At 39.9% G+C, this 18,549-nt stretch overlaps 1 protein-coding gene across 2 annotated transcripts; it reads left to right on the plus strand.

Annotated features, from left to right (window-relative positions):
* Nucleotides 1-11,906: 11,906 nt before the first annotated feature.
* On the plus strand, nt 11,907-17,342 carry APELA (apelin receptor early endogenous ligand). 2 transcript variants are annotated; one of them, XM_074541204.1, is made up of 3 exons: nt 11,907-12,398; nt 12,871-12,969; nt 15,168-16,840. In XM_074541204.1, exons 1-2 carry the CDS (start codon nt 12,323-12,325, stop codon nt 12,957-12,959), a joined length of 165 nt encoding a protein of 54 aa, XP_074397305.1. In that variant the 5' UTR covers nt 11,907-12,322; the 3' UTR covers nt 12,960-12,969; nt 15,168-16,840. The 2 variants fall into 2 exon arrangements, with proteins under 2 accessions (XP_074397305.1, XP_074397304.1); XM_074541203.1 differs by lacking the exon at nt 11,907-12,398 and adding an exon at nt 12,427-12,648 and having other exon boundaries at nt 15,168-17,342.
* Nucleotides 17,343-18,549: the final 1,207 nt, after the last annotated feature.

An 18,549-nucleotide genomic window follows, 5' to 3' on the forward strand; every position in this document is an offset into this window, starting at 1 on the left:
TTGTTTAAAATCTGTAACAAGCTGGTTCCTAAATGCCAAGATAATGGATGCACAACTATGCCATCTTACAGAAATAAGATACTTTGCAATTTTCAAGTGTAAAGTAGAATATGTATTTACTGGTAAAATCACAATACCACATATTCCTTCAGGTAAAGGGACAGTCTTAATGCAGACAATCAGTAAAAGGTCTATCTCACATTTGATTGATTTTCTACTTCTGCTGGATTTTCTACATGAAGGAGGGAGCTAAAACCAAGTAAAAACATGAGCATTACCTATTAAAACCCCTGAGGAAACTATTATGAGGATTTAGCTTCATCTTCATCCTTCAAGTCTCCACTGCTCATGGTTGCTATTTAGTATAGGATTATATCTATGTATTGATTCAGGGAGAAAGTAGTTATGAATGAAAGTTACAGGGATTTTAATTTAAATTATATTGTTGGTAAAAAAAAGTCACGTTTAAGTCAATGGAAATTTTCTTAAATTTGGTTTAAAAACCAAGAATATTAAAAAAAAACTCCTCAAAACATATTCTGGATCTTCATGACAAAACAAAATCTCAGTTGGGATAAGATCTATGAAAAAGGGGACTCAAAGAGTACCCTACATTTAAGACAATTTTTTTTCCTGTAACCAAAAAGACACCACCTCAAGAAAACCACCACCACCGGAAAAACACCCCAAACCAAACTCAAGACCCAACAAAAACTGAACCACATTCTCAAAATCATTACAGTTCAAGATGTGTATCTTCAGGTTCTGTATAGCTAATAATACCATAGGTAGATCACTACAATAAAGCTGATAGTATTAAACACGGCTCTGACCTCTCTGAAGGCAAGGTCCCTTCTGAGTCATGATGATATTTTCAGTAAGTGGGATCCTGAACAAACTGAAAATCAGGCCACTACTTTAACCAGCCTCAGTGAGTCAAGACTAATCTTTTCTATCTTCACACAAATAAAATACCCAGTGGTGTGTACAAGTGCTAAACACAGGCTGGCTCTGCATGCTTCTGTCAGAGCTAATCGCTCTATGAGATACTAGAAGTGGAAAAAAGTTTGGGGAGCCACATGTGAAGAATGGTTGGTTGATAAGGCTACCTTTCAGGGGCAGTAAAAGCAAAGAAAGGATTTCCTGTTTGATAACAGAAGAGATAATGAAACTCTGAATTAACCGATAGTATGACGGCAAAAATTCAAGAAAATACTTCTCCTTTTCTGTGTTTTTAGAAGTATTTTTTGTTGTCTCTACAGCAGAGTCAGAGAGGCATCCCATACAAATGGGCAAATAACTCACATTTTCATTTCTCTTAGGTTTGCTCAATCTTAAGAATTGGTCACCAGCTTTCCAATGCAAACTGCAAAGACTGAGACATTCTCTGCTTACAATGAAATACTTCAGATAATGTTTTCCTGTAGAATACCTAAGTATTTTATAAGAAAAATAAATGAAGATGCTTCCTTTTTTATGCATTTGTACTTATGTCAGTTAGCAAACACTGCAATACAATCAATCCATCAATCCAAATGATACCAAAACAATGAGAGATGATATGAAAGGAACATAAACTATTCCCTTTGAAATACTGGGCTGAATAGATGCCTCTCAATAAAGACTGACATCATAAGAAATGTGCCTATTAGCCTAAACTACTACAGTTCTGCTTTCATCATGTCGGCTACAATGATGGCTTCGAGGTAAGGATAAAGCAAGAGTACATTAAATGTGTTTATGCTTAAATGAGCTGCAATCAGATAGAAAATAACACTTTTCATAAAGGAAATCTATTGCTGCTCACATGCACTGATGAGATGCAACGTAGCATTCAGGAAAAGGATGTTTTTCAAGTGTTTCAGCTTGTTGTACTCAAACTTTCCCAACAAATATTTATTCCAAGATACCTTGACCCTGCAAAGAACTCGTTCCTGAAAATACTTCCAAGTACATGAGTACCCTCAGTGAAGCTGACAGATCTACTTATTGGGTTGTTGGCTTAAATATCCACTTCCACGCCAGCACACTGCTGGATCAGAGCCTATGAACTGCAAAGAATGCTTACTAGCTACAGTATTAATTGAGACACACAGGAATTGTAACCTCTCAGCACCTCTCCATATGTTATGACCTCATTTAGGGCTTCTGATCAGTTGCCAAACATTTACTTAGCTGTTAGCACACTGTAAGTTAATGTGTAACAACTGCAACAAACCCTGAAAATAATGTATTTCTAGAAGACAGCTGTAAATCTCTGAGATCTATTTAAAATCCCTACAAAAATTCTATATAAAAAGTGTAGTCACAGTCCTATAAATATGACACTATAAGTCATTTAAATGTAATTTAGAGTTTAATAAACCTTGAATTTTTATTTGGGTTCTTCTCAGGTCTTCTTATACAAACCAAACAGGAAAAAATATATCTGCAGTAGAAAGGTTACCTTACCTTACCTTACCATTACCTAAGACTGGTACTGACACACACTGAGAAAATGATACAGTATTTTCTTTATCTATAAAACTGTGAACCAAATTTGTTGCTGTTGAGATTCAAATAAAAGATTGGATAGGTTTAGGCTAGGGTAGAGTTCATTTTCTTCAAACTAGCTGGTGTGGGGCTGTGTTTTGGATTTGTACTGAGCAGAGTGTTGATAATAAAAGGATGTTTTTGTAACTTCTGAGCAGGGCTTGCAGAGATCCCAGGCCCTTTCTGCCCCTCATCCCACCCCAGCAGCGAGGAGGCTGAGGGTGGGGACACAGCTGGGACAGCTGACCGACTCCCAGTGACCAAAGGGGCATTCCAGACCATAAGGCATCATGCTCAGCATACACAGCTCAGGGAAGGAGAAGGACAGGGGGACGCTTGGAGTGATGGTATTTGTATTCCCAAGTAACCATTACTTGTGTGTGATGGAGCTCCACTTTCCTGGGAATGACTGAATACCTGCCTGTCCATGGGAAGTGCTGAATTAATTCCTAGCTTTTCTTTGCTTGCATGCCCAGCTTTTGCTTTACCTGTTAAACTGTCTTTATCTCAACCTACAAATTCTCTCACTTTTACTCTTTAGATCCTCTCCCACATCCAACATGGGAGCATGAGGGAGCTGTGTGTGGGGCTTAGTGGCCATTTGGGATTATACTATGATAAAGGTCCAAGTACATACATATTAATCCTTTGAAAAACAGGACAAGGAATAGCAAATTTGTTGGTGCCTTACAAAGGTGACTGCAGTCAATTTCTGTTTGAATTCTGCAACAGTTTTCATATGCCTAGCACTGTATTGTAAGTATTTAGAACCAGAAAACCCTGCTGTTGCTATAGAGAAATGTGAAGTCGATCATGGTCTATTTATTTTGCTACATGCCAGTGATGGACAGCAGATGTAAGCTGCTGACCCTCAAGTGAATGCACTTATACCTTAATGTAGATACTCTTCACACTATTTATTTTTTTATTTCTCTAAGTACATAGCATTTAATTTGGGGGTTTCAGGCTGAAATTAGTACCAGTCGAATGACGGCCTTATATCAGTTAGCTCAGGAAGGCCACCCCTGTCACCATGGCAGCACCATTGCCCTAGGAACAGCTGTAAACTCATCAGAGGACGTGAGCAAACACTCAGGAGCATGGTTATTTCACTGTTACACTGCTATGGTTACCTGGACTAGCACATTGAGACCTGCTATGGGTCTGCAGTGATAAGAGCCTTGTGAAGAAGCTCATTCTATAAACCATTCTTCATTGGGATTTCCATCTGCAAGTTATCCAAGGAACAGCCCACATGACATTTTCTGTCTGCCAGAACAAGCTGTGGAGCTTGTAGCCTGTTCTCAGCTTGTCCCAGCCTTCAGGCCACAACACCCTTTCCACACCCTGTGAGAGCTGTACAACCACACGCAACAGATGGAAAACCAAAGAGCCTCTCAAGAATGACAGCAGAAGAAAGACACTGCTGACACAAAACCAATGAATTCAGCTGGTATTCTCCATCCTGATCCTTCCAAGAGTGAGGACAGATAAGAAAAGGCTGCATGAGATGCCTGGCCAGTGGTGGCACACATTTGTGGCCACTTTTGCTAAAGCAGCCCCACACAGCTCTGACAGCCAGGACACTGCACAGCTACCACATGCTGCTTGCTGGGAAGGGCTATGGACTGGCCAAAGGAAGCTTTCCTTTATATTTTGTGAAAATTAAAAACTGTGATTTACTACCTATCAGCATCACAATATATGCTTGAACCACGACATTCACGCTGTGATTTTTTTATCCATGTATCATGCCAGAAAATCATTAAGACAATTTATTCAACGACAAAGTATAAATCACTTTGGGTCCAAGTATATCTGGTGCTAGGAATTTACTACTCACCTTGGTGGCTCATTAAAAACAAAAAGAAAAAAGTAAAAAAACCCAACCAACCAAAGAAAAGACCCCAAAAAAATCCACCACAAGGACAAACAAACAAGCAAAACAACAATGACAAAAACTAACAATAAAATCCTACAAACAAACAAATATACAAAACCTCTATCAAACCATACTAAAAAAAAGGGGGGAAATTAGCAATTATTACATGATGGAAGGACTGTTCAAAATGAACAAAATTTTGCAGATCTGATACATTAGCATCTTCACCTCTGCATCTTTGTGCTTTTAACAGATTGAAATGCTGCAATGAGAAAAAAGTTGAATAGAGACAGAAAATCATATTTTGCTAAATAGCACATTTCAGGAGGAACGTTCATCAGGGTCTCTGGCAACAGACATTTATTACTATTTTGTATAAATTTGCAAGCTGAAAATATTTACTAGCCTTGAAAGCAAATAAAAACACTGCCAATTTCAACTGAGGGTTTCTAAGTCAATGATGCAACACATCTCATGAACTGCGCTTCCTGACAACAGCTAAGTTATGCACTTAACCTAACATAACCTCTCTTCCATGAAGCATGTATTTTGTCTGAGGGCTGATGGTTTGGGCTGCTATTTTGTTTCCTGGATTCAGCTATTTTTGAGGGAGCACGGTATCTATTACAAAACTTTGATGAGTCTGGAGTCTCAAGATCTTCTTTGAGGGTTTAACACAATAATTCCTGTGGTAAACATTGAGATCAACAAAATTAACTTTTGAGCTTTGTGCCTTTTATTCATGCTAGACATCATTATTATTTAATATATATATATATATTGCTGAAGCAAGACCAATGCTTTGCTGCTTCAGCTTCTACAAGATATTCTTTTGCTATATCCTGTACCTACTGTCATGTTTTGCACGTATTTCCATGACATCATCTCTGCTAATTTAGTCTTTAGTGTTTCCATTGATAAGGAACTTTTCTACCAAAAAAACCCCCAAAAAAACAGCTAGGACCTTTTTTTGGTATAGCTATAAGTGCTGTACAGCCAGTAATCACCTTACTGGATTAGTACAGGGGGTGACAGATTGCAGTGCTCTGTCTTGTAGTAGGCTTTTTTCCTGAAACTTTCCCACCTTTCCTATCAGCGCAGCTTCAACAGGGGGAGAAAAGGTAAAATCATTGTGTGTGAGATCCACAGTGAGCACTGATCACAGCAGGCACCCAGCAAGTGCAGCAGTTACAGCGCTGAGATCTCTCCAAAGCAAACTCTTCAGTTTGGCAGACTTGTTACCACAGCACATTATACAGTCATCCAGCCTATGTAATCAAATAAAAAGGTGCTGGCATAGAAAGATCTCACAAGTCTACATTGTGAAGCTTACACTTTGAACAATCTGTTATTAGGTAGAAGCATGCAACATCTAGAACAGCCAGCAAAAAGGGTAGTGAGTAGGTAGGTGCTGTTGTCCTAACTAAGAGTAAACACCACAAAACTTTTCAAGCAAGCAAAACTATATATAATGCAATCACACAACATTAGTCTTTCCCACACAAACAACATAGAAATTCAGTGAAAGTCCACATTTCCCTAAATATAAGCTTGACTCTCTTGCCTCCATTATTTTTCTTGTGTTCATATATTTTATTTGAACATAAGCTTGCAATTCCTTCTTTTCAGATTGATGGTCAGAAAAGCAGAGAAATCATAGATACCTTCTGTTCTTTTGCACCTCTCACCAGCTGTGTTGATCACAGCAGATAAAGAAATAATTCAGATAGGAAACATTGAAAAGGCAGTGTCACAGCCCCGACATTGATAAAGAGCAAGGCAGTTCTGCAATTTTTTGCCAGGAGGCAAAGTTCAGAGGATTGTACTAAACAGGTCCAAACCCTAGTAAGAAAACCCTTACCTAAAGCCCACATTTCACCTGGTTTCAAGATGGTGACCAGGCTTGCAGGGGGTTAACATTATTGGTGACAACTATGGGATATTAAAACATTACATCACACTAGACTCCCTGAAGGGAACTTGTGCTCACTCTTGTTACAGAGCTGCTTCACGAGACACCATATCCCTAATGCTAACATGCAAGCAACATGGAAAAAGGATCTGCCAAAGCTGCAACCTAAATTTGCTACCTGAAGTCAAAAGTATAAATATGCAAAAAACTGGAGGTTAATTTGAAATTCCCTTTCAAGTAATCACTCAACCAATCTTTACAGAAATTTGCCAAGCCTGTCCTAACACCTCCTGCATTAAAATTTTACTGTGGCTAGTGGCTGCCCAAATCCAAAACAGAAGATCAGTTATGTGACAAATTATCTCCAGGAAGTTAACTCTTTCTGTCTGAAAAGCTTCCAGAAATTTGTACAACTAAATGGATAGCTTTGGGTAAGACTAATAATTTCCTGACTACATGTGAAGCTCTAAAACCTTGAGTTTAGGACAAAAATATGTCTGTATTTCCTTCCTGAAATTTCCCTACTAAATGTAAACAGTAACTTCAATGTTAAATACTACAGTAGGCATCTCTTTTTCCTACATGTGTGTGTTCTAGCTGCAGCAGAAAGGTACAAATATGTTTGCCTTATTTATATGATAACTTCTCAGGGTTTTCTTAATAACATGAAAAACATACTTTTAAAAATACTTTCCTCGCTGAAACCTAGGGCATGAAGGGTCTGGATATGCAAGGGGGTTACATATTTGAAAGTCAACCAGCAAATAAAAATTTATTATAGAACCTCGTGCTTTGCAAGAATTGTGGGGTTTTTCTTGAACATCATTTATTGAAGACAATATAAATGACTCTTTAAATTAAAAAGCTCTGAAATTATGAGCAGTGCCAGAGAAGAATCTGACCCCAAATGGGCTGCCTGAAATGGAACATGCGGCTGCACTGGTGGGGATCACAGGCACTGCTGCTCCAGAGCTGACCTCTGTGTTTTCCTCTTAGGAAGAAATATGTGTATGTATTTCCTAGATGAATCTTAGAATCAAATTTACTTCTAAGAAATGGAAGGAAACTGATAAATAAGTGCACCTTGGAGCTCATGAAAATGTATTTTCCTTAAGCAAAAAAGAAAATTCATCAATACAGTTCAGTAGGTAACTGATGAAATTGTCTTTTGAAAAATGAAAAAATTGTTGCTGATGAAATTGTCCCTCTAGGAGAGACTTCATAATTTATGATTATTTAGGAGCAGGGCTGGTATTTCATTGTATTTTAAAAAATCAACCATACAGATTGTAGGGTCACAGAAGACAGACTGAGGCTCCCAGAGCATGTTTTACTTCTATCATTATTCTAATAATTGTAATTATGACCTATATTGCAGCAAGAACCTAGAAATGATGGCAGGAACACAGCATACTTTCTTCCCAGATTAAAATTAAAGAAAATGTACTTTCGAGGTAGTGCATCTCTGCAACACACATAGAAAACATTAAAAAAAAGTTATGCAAGGTTCAGCCTGGTCTGAGCCATCCCCATTTCCTTTCCTTGAGCACATCTGTCTCCAGTGTCAGGTTACTGGTGCACATTCCTTCTGCTTGCTGACTACCATTTTCTTCCGGAGCACTGTCTCCCCTCAGGCAAGAAAGGCAGTGAGCACTAATAGGCAGGGAAGTAGATTTTTTTTTTTCCTCCAGAAAAAGCCATAAAATGGTAAACAGGAGGAATAGAGTTTTGTTTCCGGGTAGATTTTCATTTCCAAGAACAGATAAAATTCAGGACAGAGTGCATAATTTTCTCCTGAAATCATAATTTTTGAGCTAAAGAGTTTTGCCTAGAAAAAGTAGTCTTCATGATTACAGTCAACAAAGAAGGCAAACATTGTATTTGGCATCTGGTGCTGTACCCTGGGCTGAAGAAAAAACATCCTTTATATTCATGCTAGGCGCATAGACCCTATAAAACCATGAGATAATAATCCCAGTGAAATTTGTGGTTAAAAAAAAAATCACAAACACCTAAACAACATTTCAAAATTTATCCTTGTGAGCATTTCTTGGCCAGCTTCTTCCTTTCAAGTGGTTACTCACATGATCTTTTTGCATTTTTAAAATTTTGTTTGTTGCACAGCCCACTTACCATCTTGCAATGTAATAGAAAGGAGCAAGGAAAAGCTGAGAACTTTCCCTCGTGACACTTGCAATTTGATTCGAAGATATGCTTCACAAAATTCTTTTGACCTGTAAACGTGTTTATCCCAGATCTTGTCTGGTTAGTGAAATAATTCCTCTGGATCAACAGGATGGATTAATTTGGGGAAAACCAAGTTAGAAAATCTGACTAAAATCTCTGGTTTTGTATCTTACCTGACAGCTTCAAGTCAAAATAAACAAGAATTTTCACTTATTATCAGTTACTATCACTACTGAGCATTCAGCATGGTTTCTTATGAAACACTGGAGACACACAATGTATTTTTACAGGCTTCTAAGAGGGGAAGAGTTGTTATCCAAGGGATATCTGAGATACCAGGATTGAAACCAGTATTGACATATATAGCAATTAATTCCTGTACTTTAGAATCATCACTTAACATTTTTACTGATAGAATTTGAAAACTGTTTTTAATATTAGTGATAAATACTAGAGTTGATAATTATGTGCTGGCCTTCAAACCAAAGGTAGTATTCAATTTCTGAATAGCAGAGCAATAGGGAATACTAATTAATCTCTTACTCCATACTAGGAGGTGCCCAAGTATCTTTCTGTTCTGTTGTAATCATCCAAGCTTATTCTATTTCTTAATACTGTGCATTTTACTGCTTCCTCACATTATTTCATCTTTTGCTCTTCCAGTGACTTGCTCTTTCATTTATTGAGGTATTTTTTATTCTTCTACATGTCACAAAATGATCTGATATTCCCTCAGCCACTTTTCCCGTATTTCTTCCAATGTTATTATTAGAAATGGCAGCATGTTTTCAAAATCTTTTCCCCAAATAAGACTGTAGTAGTGACTGTACTGAAAGCGTCACCCAGAACAATTAATAACCAGTGAAGTAATACAGTATTTACTGAAATGTGTTAAGCAAAAGATAATACTGTGTGTTACTTACAGTTAATGTTTGATATTCAGGAAAGGCAGTTCCTATTCAACACTTTCAAAATTGTTTCTGTAATATGCTAGCTGTTTTTTTCACTTTCTGGATGTAAACAGATAATCTGACTATTTGATCCTATCAAGGAGGAAACAGGGAAGAGAGTGTCTATTGGAGAAGTAGTAATGATATAGGTAATAAATGCTGAAATAATCATTCCTTTATTATGTTCCTTCCAGATTATAAGAGAAGGAAAGCTTTTGATTCAAATAACCAATTCTTCTAGCTTATAAAGTGTTATCTAGAGACTTGCAGCTTTCCTACCCACTTTACATTCCCTCTCCTCTCAAGCCAGCACAAACCCCACCAGCAAACACTGTGAAAAAGTCAGAACTATTACATCACTACATTCTACTGAGTTGTTATTTGCCTAATTTCAAGTAGCACATGAAAGTAAGTACCTGAAAGAAAGCTGCCTGCAAAAGAGCTACAAATTCTAGAGTGAGGCTGTATTACATTTTAGAATTTTTTTTCAGTGGGGAAGCATAGAATTATTACTGTATCTTACATGAAAATTATAATAACTCTGTCATGCTCATGTTACAGTGACTTGGATTTTATTAGTCAAATAAATATTTGTAAACTTTGTCACAGAGTTAGCAGTGGAATTAACAGATTATAGCGTACAAAACTGGGAAAAAACCCAATAAATATTGCACTTAATGACTGCATCTATCTCAAGTCCCCTAAATTTAATGTGACCTCAGAAATAAACTTCACCACATTCAGGTGCAGAAGAGGCCTGGATAGCCCGAGGGACTGGCAATAGTCTATGCATTCTTTCTGCCCTTCAGCTTTCTGCAGAGTCCCTATCACTTTGAAGTCTATACTACTTTCCACCTTAAGGTTATGAGCCTGAACCTCACCTGCTGAATGAAAGTGATGGTCATTTGCAGGGCTGTATGAATGGGGTGGCCAGTGTGCTCTCATTCATGGTGAGCAAGAGAACACACCCCTAAACCCGTCCTAGTGGAGACAGAATGACATTAAGGGTACTGAGGATGTAACCCCGGCTCTGTCACAAACTCGCTGGGTGATCTGGGCACAGCACTCCTACTCCATCACATTTGTACTTGAATTTATAGCACCTTTAAGAAAATTCTGTCACTGCCACCACAGGACCCTGATTTCAGCTGAGCTAGTAGCAATAATATTAAAACAAAGTTCACTTTAAAGGCCAGAAATCACAAGGAGAAAACTTAATGACCATCAAGCTGTAAAGAAGAACACTGGGATATGTCTCCTGGTTATAAAGACAAATCTGATCAACCAGCAGAGGATCTTCCTTTTGTTTTCCTGTTTTGTCTGAGACACCTTCCTCAGCAGTCTTGATATAATTTTAAAAAGACATTTACTAACTATTTCCTCCATGTATTCAAGCTGCAATTTGTCTTTTAATTGATATGGGCATACTTTACCTGGACAAATTAAGTAACCAAGTAATGATGTATAACTCTGTGAGGAGAGAGTAGTGTGCACTATTGAGTTAAACAGGTTTTTAAACAAAACTGAAAAGCCCACAATAAGGGAAAGCAGTACAGGGGCAATTGAATTAAAACAAAACAAAAACCAACCAAAAAACCCCCAGCAAACCAACTATATATTCCACTCTTTTAGGAAATAGGCAAACAACAACTTTATGCAACTTTCAATAGCAGTTACCTAGTAATAATAGTAGTGATTTGCTTATATAGAAATGTACTCTTTCCTTCATGTTTTAGAACAGAAATTTTTCCCAGAAAGCAAAAAATTTTAATGGTTTGTTTTGCCAAATAACTTGGTGCTACCTCATCAAGAAATCAGCAGGTCGGAAAAAAGAAAAGGACCAGTCGAATTTCGACTGATGCCAGTAATTCACAGGATTTCAAAGCCATCAGTGCTGCTCCCAAATTCCACAGGGTTTGCCTTTTTCCCTTCAGGCTTGGCTATCTGCACCAGTTGGTTTCAGTGGTTTGTTAAAGTGAGCTCTCATCATAATCAAGTATAAATATAATGCAGTGTGCAGGTGGGCTATGCAAATGGATGTCCCATCCAAAACTGCTGGCCTTAAACTGGCACTGCTAGAACAGATATATCTATTTTACCCTACACGGTAAAAAAAAAAACCAAAAACAACACCTCACAAATTAATTCCTGAATATTCTGATCCTTTATAAATAGTTGACGGTACAAAAGACACCCATTAGCCTTAAGCACTGCCAGTTTCACTTTGAATGGCCACAACTTGGCAGGTATTTTGGAGAAGAGAAGAGAGCATTTGAGCTGGGACAAGGGCCATGCTTGGGGGGCTGCCCTGCCCCCGCTTTGGGGAGGGGGAACAAAGGTCGGGGGGGCATTTCCTGCCCCTGCCATTGGTGTCTGCATGTGGGACCAATATGGGCAATGCAAAGTTTAAACAGTTGCAAATGGGGGAGGGAACATCGGCGCTTGTTTTACATATGTTTTTTTCCTGGCCGGGCTGAATTTAAAGTGGAGCGGCCGCATTGTTCGAGAGGCTCCTCTCTCCTACGCATTGACAGGAGCTGCTGTTTACACGGGCTTTTCATTCCTGCGCTGTTTGCTTATGGAAAATAAGGGGGAGTGACAGCAAAAGGGAGAAAGGGAGCAGGGAAGGGAGGGAGGCCCGGAGCGCAGCGCAGCCCGGGAGCCTCGGTGGGGCCTGATCATTAACCCGCCAGGGCCGGGCCTGTCCCCGGCCTGTCACGGGCATGTGAGCGCTGGGGCTGCGGGCGCTGCCGGCCCCTCACGGCCCCGCGGGCATTTCCTCGCCAGCACTCACACACACACACACACACACACATATACACACATACATACACACACACCTCCGCAGTGACTGCAGACATGAGGCTCCAGCTGCTGCTTTGGATCGTGGCGGCGCTCCTGGCGAGCCTCCTCCCAGCCAGCGGACAGCGGCCAGGTAGGCGATATCTCAGCTTGTTGCTTGATGCTTGTTGCTTGATGCTTGTTGCTTGTGCCGGGCAGGGCGCCAGGGGTTTGTGCCTGCCGCGGGCACCTCCGGCGTGTCCGTCCCACACGCGGTTTGTGACCTCCGGGACGGGTTTGTACCTGGCGCATCCATCTGTGCGCTTCATCCCTACTTCTGGCGGCAGCAGGAGAGGATGCTTCGCCTATCCCAGGAGTCTGGCAACTTTGAGGGAGGCGGGGAGGTGCGGAGGAGGAACAGGGATAAGGAGGGACCCAAGGTGGCAACTGCTGCAGACTTGCTACCGGGAACGCCGGCGGCACGGGAGGGCACGGCCACGGGCACCGGGGAGCACCGGGGAGCTCCGGGGAGCGCGGGGGCCGGCCCGTCCCGGGGAGCGGCACTGCCGGCGGCCCCTCTCATGCTTCGCTTCCCTCCCTCCCTCCCTCCCTCCCTGTGTCCGCAGGCAGCCTGGCGCTGCGCAGGAAGCTGCACCGGCACGGCTGCTCGCACCGGCGCTGCATGCCGCTCCACTCCAGGGTGCCCTTCCCCTGAGCCCCGCCAGGTAAGCCCGCGCGTGTGGGGCCGCGGGGAGGGAGCGTCTCTGGGAACGCGCTCCTGCCTTCGGAGCAGCGTGCGAGGCGTGGCTGCACACGGGCTCCCCTCGCTTGCTTTGCGAACGGGGCTTTGGAGCTGCCAAAGCTGCGGTCGCTGTCCCGGGGCTGCGGCGCCCGTCCCGCCGGCCGCTGCCGCCTTGTCCCCCTCCCAGGCCACCCCCCCTGCCAAATGCCTTCTTGGGGCAGTGAAAAACATCTGATCCCGCTAATCGGGCCGAACGCTGCCCTCCGAGGCTGTTGGCAGAGCTGCGGGGCAGGATGTCACTGGTGCAAAGGCCGGGCAAAGCGGATCTAGCAGAGGATGCTCCGGGCTGCAAGCGCTGACACTTCCCCCGTGCTGCATGCAGGGCGAAGCCACCTCACTCTACCCGTCAGTAACATGAAGGTAGCAGCACTCAACCCACTTCAAAGGGGACTGTAATTCTTAATCATTGTCAGCAAAAGACTTTCAGCTCCTTGGATGAAAGGCTATACAAGTGCAAAACATTAATGCTTTATAGCTGATGAGGGCAGATACATTCAAATACTAAGTGACTGCAGAAGCACACAGGTAGCATATGCTAATAGGGTAGGCATCAAAAGGAAACCGGGCCCTCTTTGCAATTTAAGAATGAATAAAACATGCAGTCAGTAGTTTTGCATCTTTGAAACTCATTATATATTAAAATAATGTTGTAGCCCCAGGCATGTCAGCGTCCTAAATAAACGGTGGCAGAATCTGCACTCTGGAGCCAAGATGTTTCGATTTACTAAGTGGTTAGCAGTGAAAAGGAGACTAAAGTAAAACTCAACGTCTTCTCAATGCATAAACTGCCCTGGTGAAAAGAACCTACACCACTCCCAAATCAGCCATGCAAAAGGGTACTATTCCACTCTATAGGGCTGGCCCATAAACACATGGAATGTGCATATGGGATGCCAAACTGGCAAGTTTGTAAGGTTGAAAAAAAAGATTGCTGTATCTTAAAGTGAATCTCAGATGGGCTTCATACTGAGTGGCAGAATTGAGATGCAAGTAGAAAGGACATGCCAGAAGGATGCTTTACTACTGAAGGCCATGTCTCCTCACTGCTACATTTAAACAAGAGACAGATTAAATGATACTCCATCATCAGTTTAAGCTTGAACCTAAAAAGATAAGCGCTGGATCGATTCACTCAGCAGGGAATGGACAGAGGGACAGAGGAATTTAGGCCCAGTTGCTTCGAGAATCAATTCAGAATGATTTGCTTCAGTTCCTAAGAAGAGTACATTTTCTCACATCTGACATCCATGTCTGGAAATTGTGTAGAAAGCACCTACACTTTCTGTAATGTGCTCTGAAGCCTCATATAATAAATGCATTTTGCTTTAGACTGCAGTAGCTGCATACACCCCCATATTCTGTGGGGAATTCCTTTCCTCACAGAATATGAAGATAAAAGATATTTTCAATGTTATCTCCTTTTCTTTGGGGAGCTGATTTCTTGAAACAAAAGTCAATGACCAAATAAAACAGTGTACTTACTAATTCTCAATAAATTTTTTAGACACGTAGCTGAAGATCCTTCCACTTCATAAAGATGTTTAGAACTCAGTAAATCTCTGCCAGGGAGTAAGGGGAGACAGGCACCTGAACTAACTCTCTTAAATTCAGTCATTGTGGGTGCTATCCTTTATCTTAAGTAGGATTTACCACCTACGTTTACATTCCCTTCTAGTTTTAGTCCAAATTCAGCAAATATTTACATGCCTGGGTTGCTTGACTCACATGAGTAATCTTATTGATCTCAGTGGAGTTGTACATATGGATAGAGTCATTTGCAGATGCAAACAGGATGCAGCCTTAAGCCTGAATTTCAACTAGTGGTTGGAAACTAAATGAGCATAGCAGCCTCTTGCAGCATTTGAAATTAGTAGATTGAATTTGATTTTTCATCAGTTCCATACACAAAGCATGGGACAAAAAAAGGAAGAAAATTTTATATTAGCAGCCTTCTTGCTTTTGTCTTTTTTTTTTCTTCAGCTTTGTACCTGAAATTTCCAAATTAAGAAATATTATTCCACGTTTCATCCATGTGTTTCACAAATAATGTATTCTGCTTTGCATGAAACTTATTTAGACTACTAAATCTCTCATTAATATTTATTTCCTTTTTTCCCCCAGCAACTTCATATTGGACTTTCCAGTGTTTTAAAGGAGCAACAGTTAAACCGATAAGAGAAGTTTGCCAAAAGTGCAGATCAACAACAGCTGACCTGACAGCCACCACAGTGCCATCTCCAGCAGTCCTGTCTGTCACATTCCACTGGACCTGGACTAAAGGCCCCTGTCTCACACCCTAAAAAGTGATGGAGGGGGGAAGTGTGGTGATGGGGGATGTACATGAACTTACCTGGTGGAATCATTCCCTGCAAATGATTTGGCTTTCACAATCACTAGTGAAAGTTAAAGATCAAATCAAATATCAGGTAGATTTTGATCTGAGCTAGATTTCCAGTGGCAGTAAGGAGGAAGGATCTGTCCAAGGCCACTCTTGGTGATACATATTATTCAGACTGAGTGAAATTGAAAGTGCTGTTGACTACTCAGTTCAGGCTGTGTTTAGGATGAAATAGTCTCAGACTCCAGTATGGAATTCTGAAAGTCCATTTTTTGTTTATACTTTTATATATTAATAATATATACATTTATGTTTTAACATCTAACATTACATTTTTATGGAATTACCTTTATAATAACAAAGAATGCATTACTGTAATAGCACCAAAGCCAGCACCACACCAGTGGTCCCACTGGCTTCATGTATAGAAAGCATAGTAAGAGTTTACAAATAAGAAAGCAAAGAGAGTGTTATCCCTTTGTATAGATAGAGAATTGAAGCACACAGAGATAAGAGATTAGCCAAGGGTCATGCAAAACTGATAACTCAGATCTCTCAAGCCAGGCCTTAAGGTCAAGCCCATCCTCCTGTCTAATGAGCTGTTACTGCAAAGCCTATCATTTGTTTTCTTAAAGTGGGCTGCCAAACCAGACAGTTTAAACATGCTTGAAAATTCAGTACTACAGAGCTATTTGCTTAATAGTAGTTTTCCTAAAATACCAGCTACAGTATTATAAATAGAGCATAAAAATAGACCATTGAAAATAATCCTTTGTTTGGTCAGCCCCAGTGTTGCATAGCACTCTATTCCTGTAATTTAAATGAATGGGATATTTGAACATAGCACTACAATGAATGAAGACTTCAAACAGAAAACAGGCTGTTCTTTTCAGCACTGGAGGTCAAGAATACATTGAGCTTTTAGTCTGAGTTTTGGTCTTAAAAATACATGCTTCTATATCAGCAGAAGGATATAAAGGATAACGTGGTAGTCCTTTCATTAGCATAACTAAAACAACCTGAAAATAAAACATAGCCAGATTTTTAAGTCATTGCACTAGATTTGAAATGCCAACAATTTTTACAAAATATATAAAGATCATCAAAGATCAGAAGTGCTGTGGTTTAAATCTGGTATGACTATTTTTTTCTTACAACACATAGTTTCTAATAATTGAAAGAACAGCAGTCAAAAAACTGGATAGCTGAACCTTTCTAATCAGTGTGCATATGTAACCCCTCATCTCTGAGAACTTGGAACTTTACTTGAATTAATACTGGCAGAGTTTAGCAGGAGTTTAAAATTTCTCTCCATGAAAAAAAAAAGTAAAATGTAATTTCAGACCCAGTTCTGGAGTTGTGTAAAAGGTGGTCAAACTTATCTAAAACAACAAGCAGTCCTGCAGGTAAACCTTTAGAGTCTTGGGAAAAAAAAAAGCAGTTTTCCAAAAAGGCATTCCACCACTTATATATGTTTTTAAAATTATTTATTTACCTTGGCTTTGATATGTATCCTTGGCTAACTCTGTTTAGAACTACAGGTAAAGAGTGTGGGAAAGCAAGTAAGGTGAAGAGTAGCTGTTTCACAGTTATGTCTTATGAATGAGTATATGGATCTACTGTGGCACTGGATCTTTTCTATAACGACAATTATTCAATTAACTTTGATAAAATGGTAAAAAATTAATCATGTATCTATCAAAAAGCTATAAATGCATGGTCCTTCACAGAAGTAAAAACAAAACAGCACCCTAGGATGCCTGCTGTCAGTCTACAAAATTATTCTAAGTATCAGTTCTTAAAAGGCATTCTGATACCATCACATCTGTTTTGAAAAATGCATTAATTGTGAGCTTCAATTGATATATGTTTATCGACTAGCTGGTTGATTGTATATTTTGTAAAAAGATAGTATGCATTTCAAATAATATCTTATTTGAAATAAATTTTGTACACTCCTCAAAGTCTGTATTCTTCAGCTGTCAAAAGCAGTTCTTCCAAAGAAAATTGAGAGCTTGCCTATTTCCCCTGTGGATTCGTATAAGAATCAGTGTTTGAAAATTTTTTACTCAATTTCTGACACAAACAAATGATAACTAATAATGGAAGAGTTTTCCTGACATCTTCTGTCTTTCTAAAAATGCAAAATTCTGATTCAAGCCAGATTTGCATTTGACTTTGTTGAGACTATCATTTTTCATTTGATGTGCAAAACATGAGGCTTGTGGTAAGAATGGCTTTGCATGATAACAGTGGGATCACATCTATAAATTTGAATAATTTGGACACAGTCCAAATTATTTGCAACAGCCAAACTGACTGAGCTCTCCCCATGTATGTACCAGTGTACGTTTGAAGGCAGCTTGCACAAGTACAAATTGCTGTCTACTCAAAGTCAGAACTGATGCTTGCATGGATGCAATCTAGCAAGACTTGACCCCAAGATAGATTAAGACCTCAAATTCTGGAAGGCAAAATGTGAATTTCTAAAACGTTGAATTAACTCTTTGTCTTGTAGATAGTTGTAATATTGGAAAAATGAAAACTTAATTTGAAAGTACATTTCATTAAGTCCTGTAACAGCAGGTCAGCAGGAAACGGAGGTAAAGCAAGGCTTTGGTGAGAAACAAGAGTTTAGCATGTTCCCAAAGGATAATAAACAATTCACCTCTTCCCTTTCCAGTATGGAAAAAAGGAAATTATAGGAGAATAAAGACTGGAAATATTTCCCTTACGCCACATACACATGCTATAAATATCTCAGTGTCTACACAAAGCCAAATTTTGCTAAGGGTCACAAAATATTTAAATTGACATCTATCAGGAGAAACATTAGTATGGCAAACAAGTTTCAAATGTTGACTATCAATACAATTAGCCCACTGATCTCTCATTACTTGCTCTTCTACTGGCCTTTCTCTTCCTTGCTAGTGATCAGCTGCAAAATATTTGTGCAAAGCAGGAAACACTCCAACAGCACAAACAGGGCATCGTGGCTTTTAGAAAGAAAGCCCAACTCCATTCCAAGGCTGAAGCTGCTTTTCCATGTCTCAAGTTACCTCTTCAGACTGTTGTCTGCCCAAGTCTCTGGTCCTTGCTGCAACCTTGTTTTTTAGATTAAGGACTTCCCGTAGAGCAAGCCTGCATAACTCCATGTTAGTTACG

The sequence above is a fragment of the Zonotrichia albicollis genome, chromosome 5 (genome assembly GCF_047830755.1).
Source record: "Zonotrichia albicollis isolate bZonAlb1 chromosome 5, bZonAlb1.hap1, whole genome shotgun sequence".
Lineage (NCBI taxonomy): Eukaryota > Metazoa > Chordata > Aves > Passeriformes > Passerellidae > Zonotrichia > Zonotrichia albicollis.

What these genes read in the sequence shown, in the direction of transcription:
- APELA (XM_074541203.1), top strand. Translation starts at nt 12,440, where the DNA reads ATGCTTGTTGCTTGTGCCGGGCAGGGCGCCAGGGGTTTGTGCCTGCCG. An exon ending in ACTTTGAGGGAGGCGGGGAG is followed by an intron (nt 12,649 to 12,870) that starts GTGCGGAGGAGG and finishes CTGTGTCCGCAG; the next exon opens with GCAGCCTGGCGCTGCGCAGG. An exon ending in CTTCCCCTGAGCCCCGCCAG is followed by an intron (nt 12,970 to 15,167) that starts GTAAGCCCGCGC and finishes TTTTTCCCCCAG; the next exon opens with CAACTTCATATTGGACTTTC.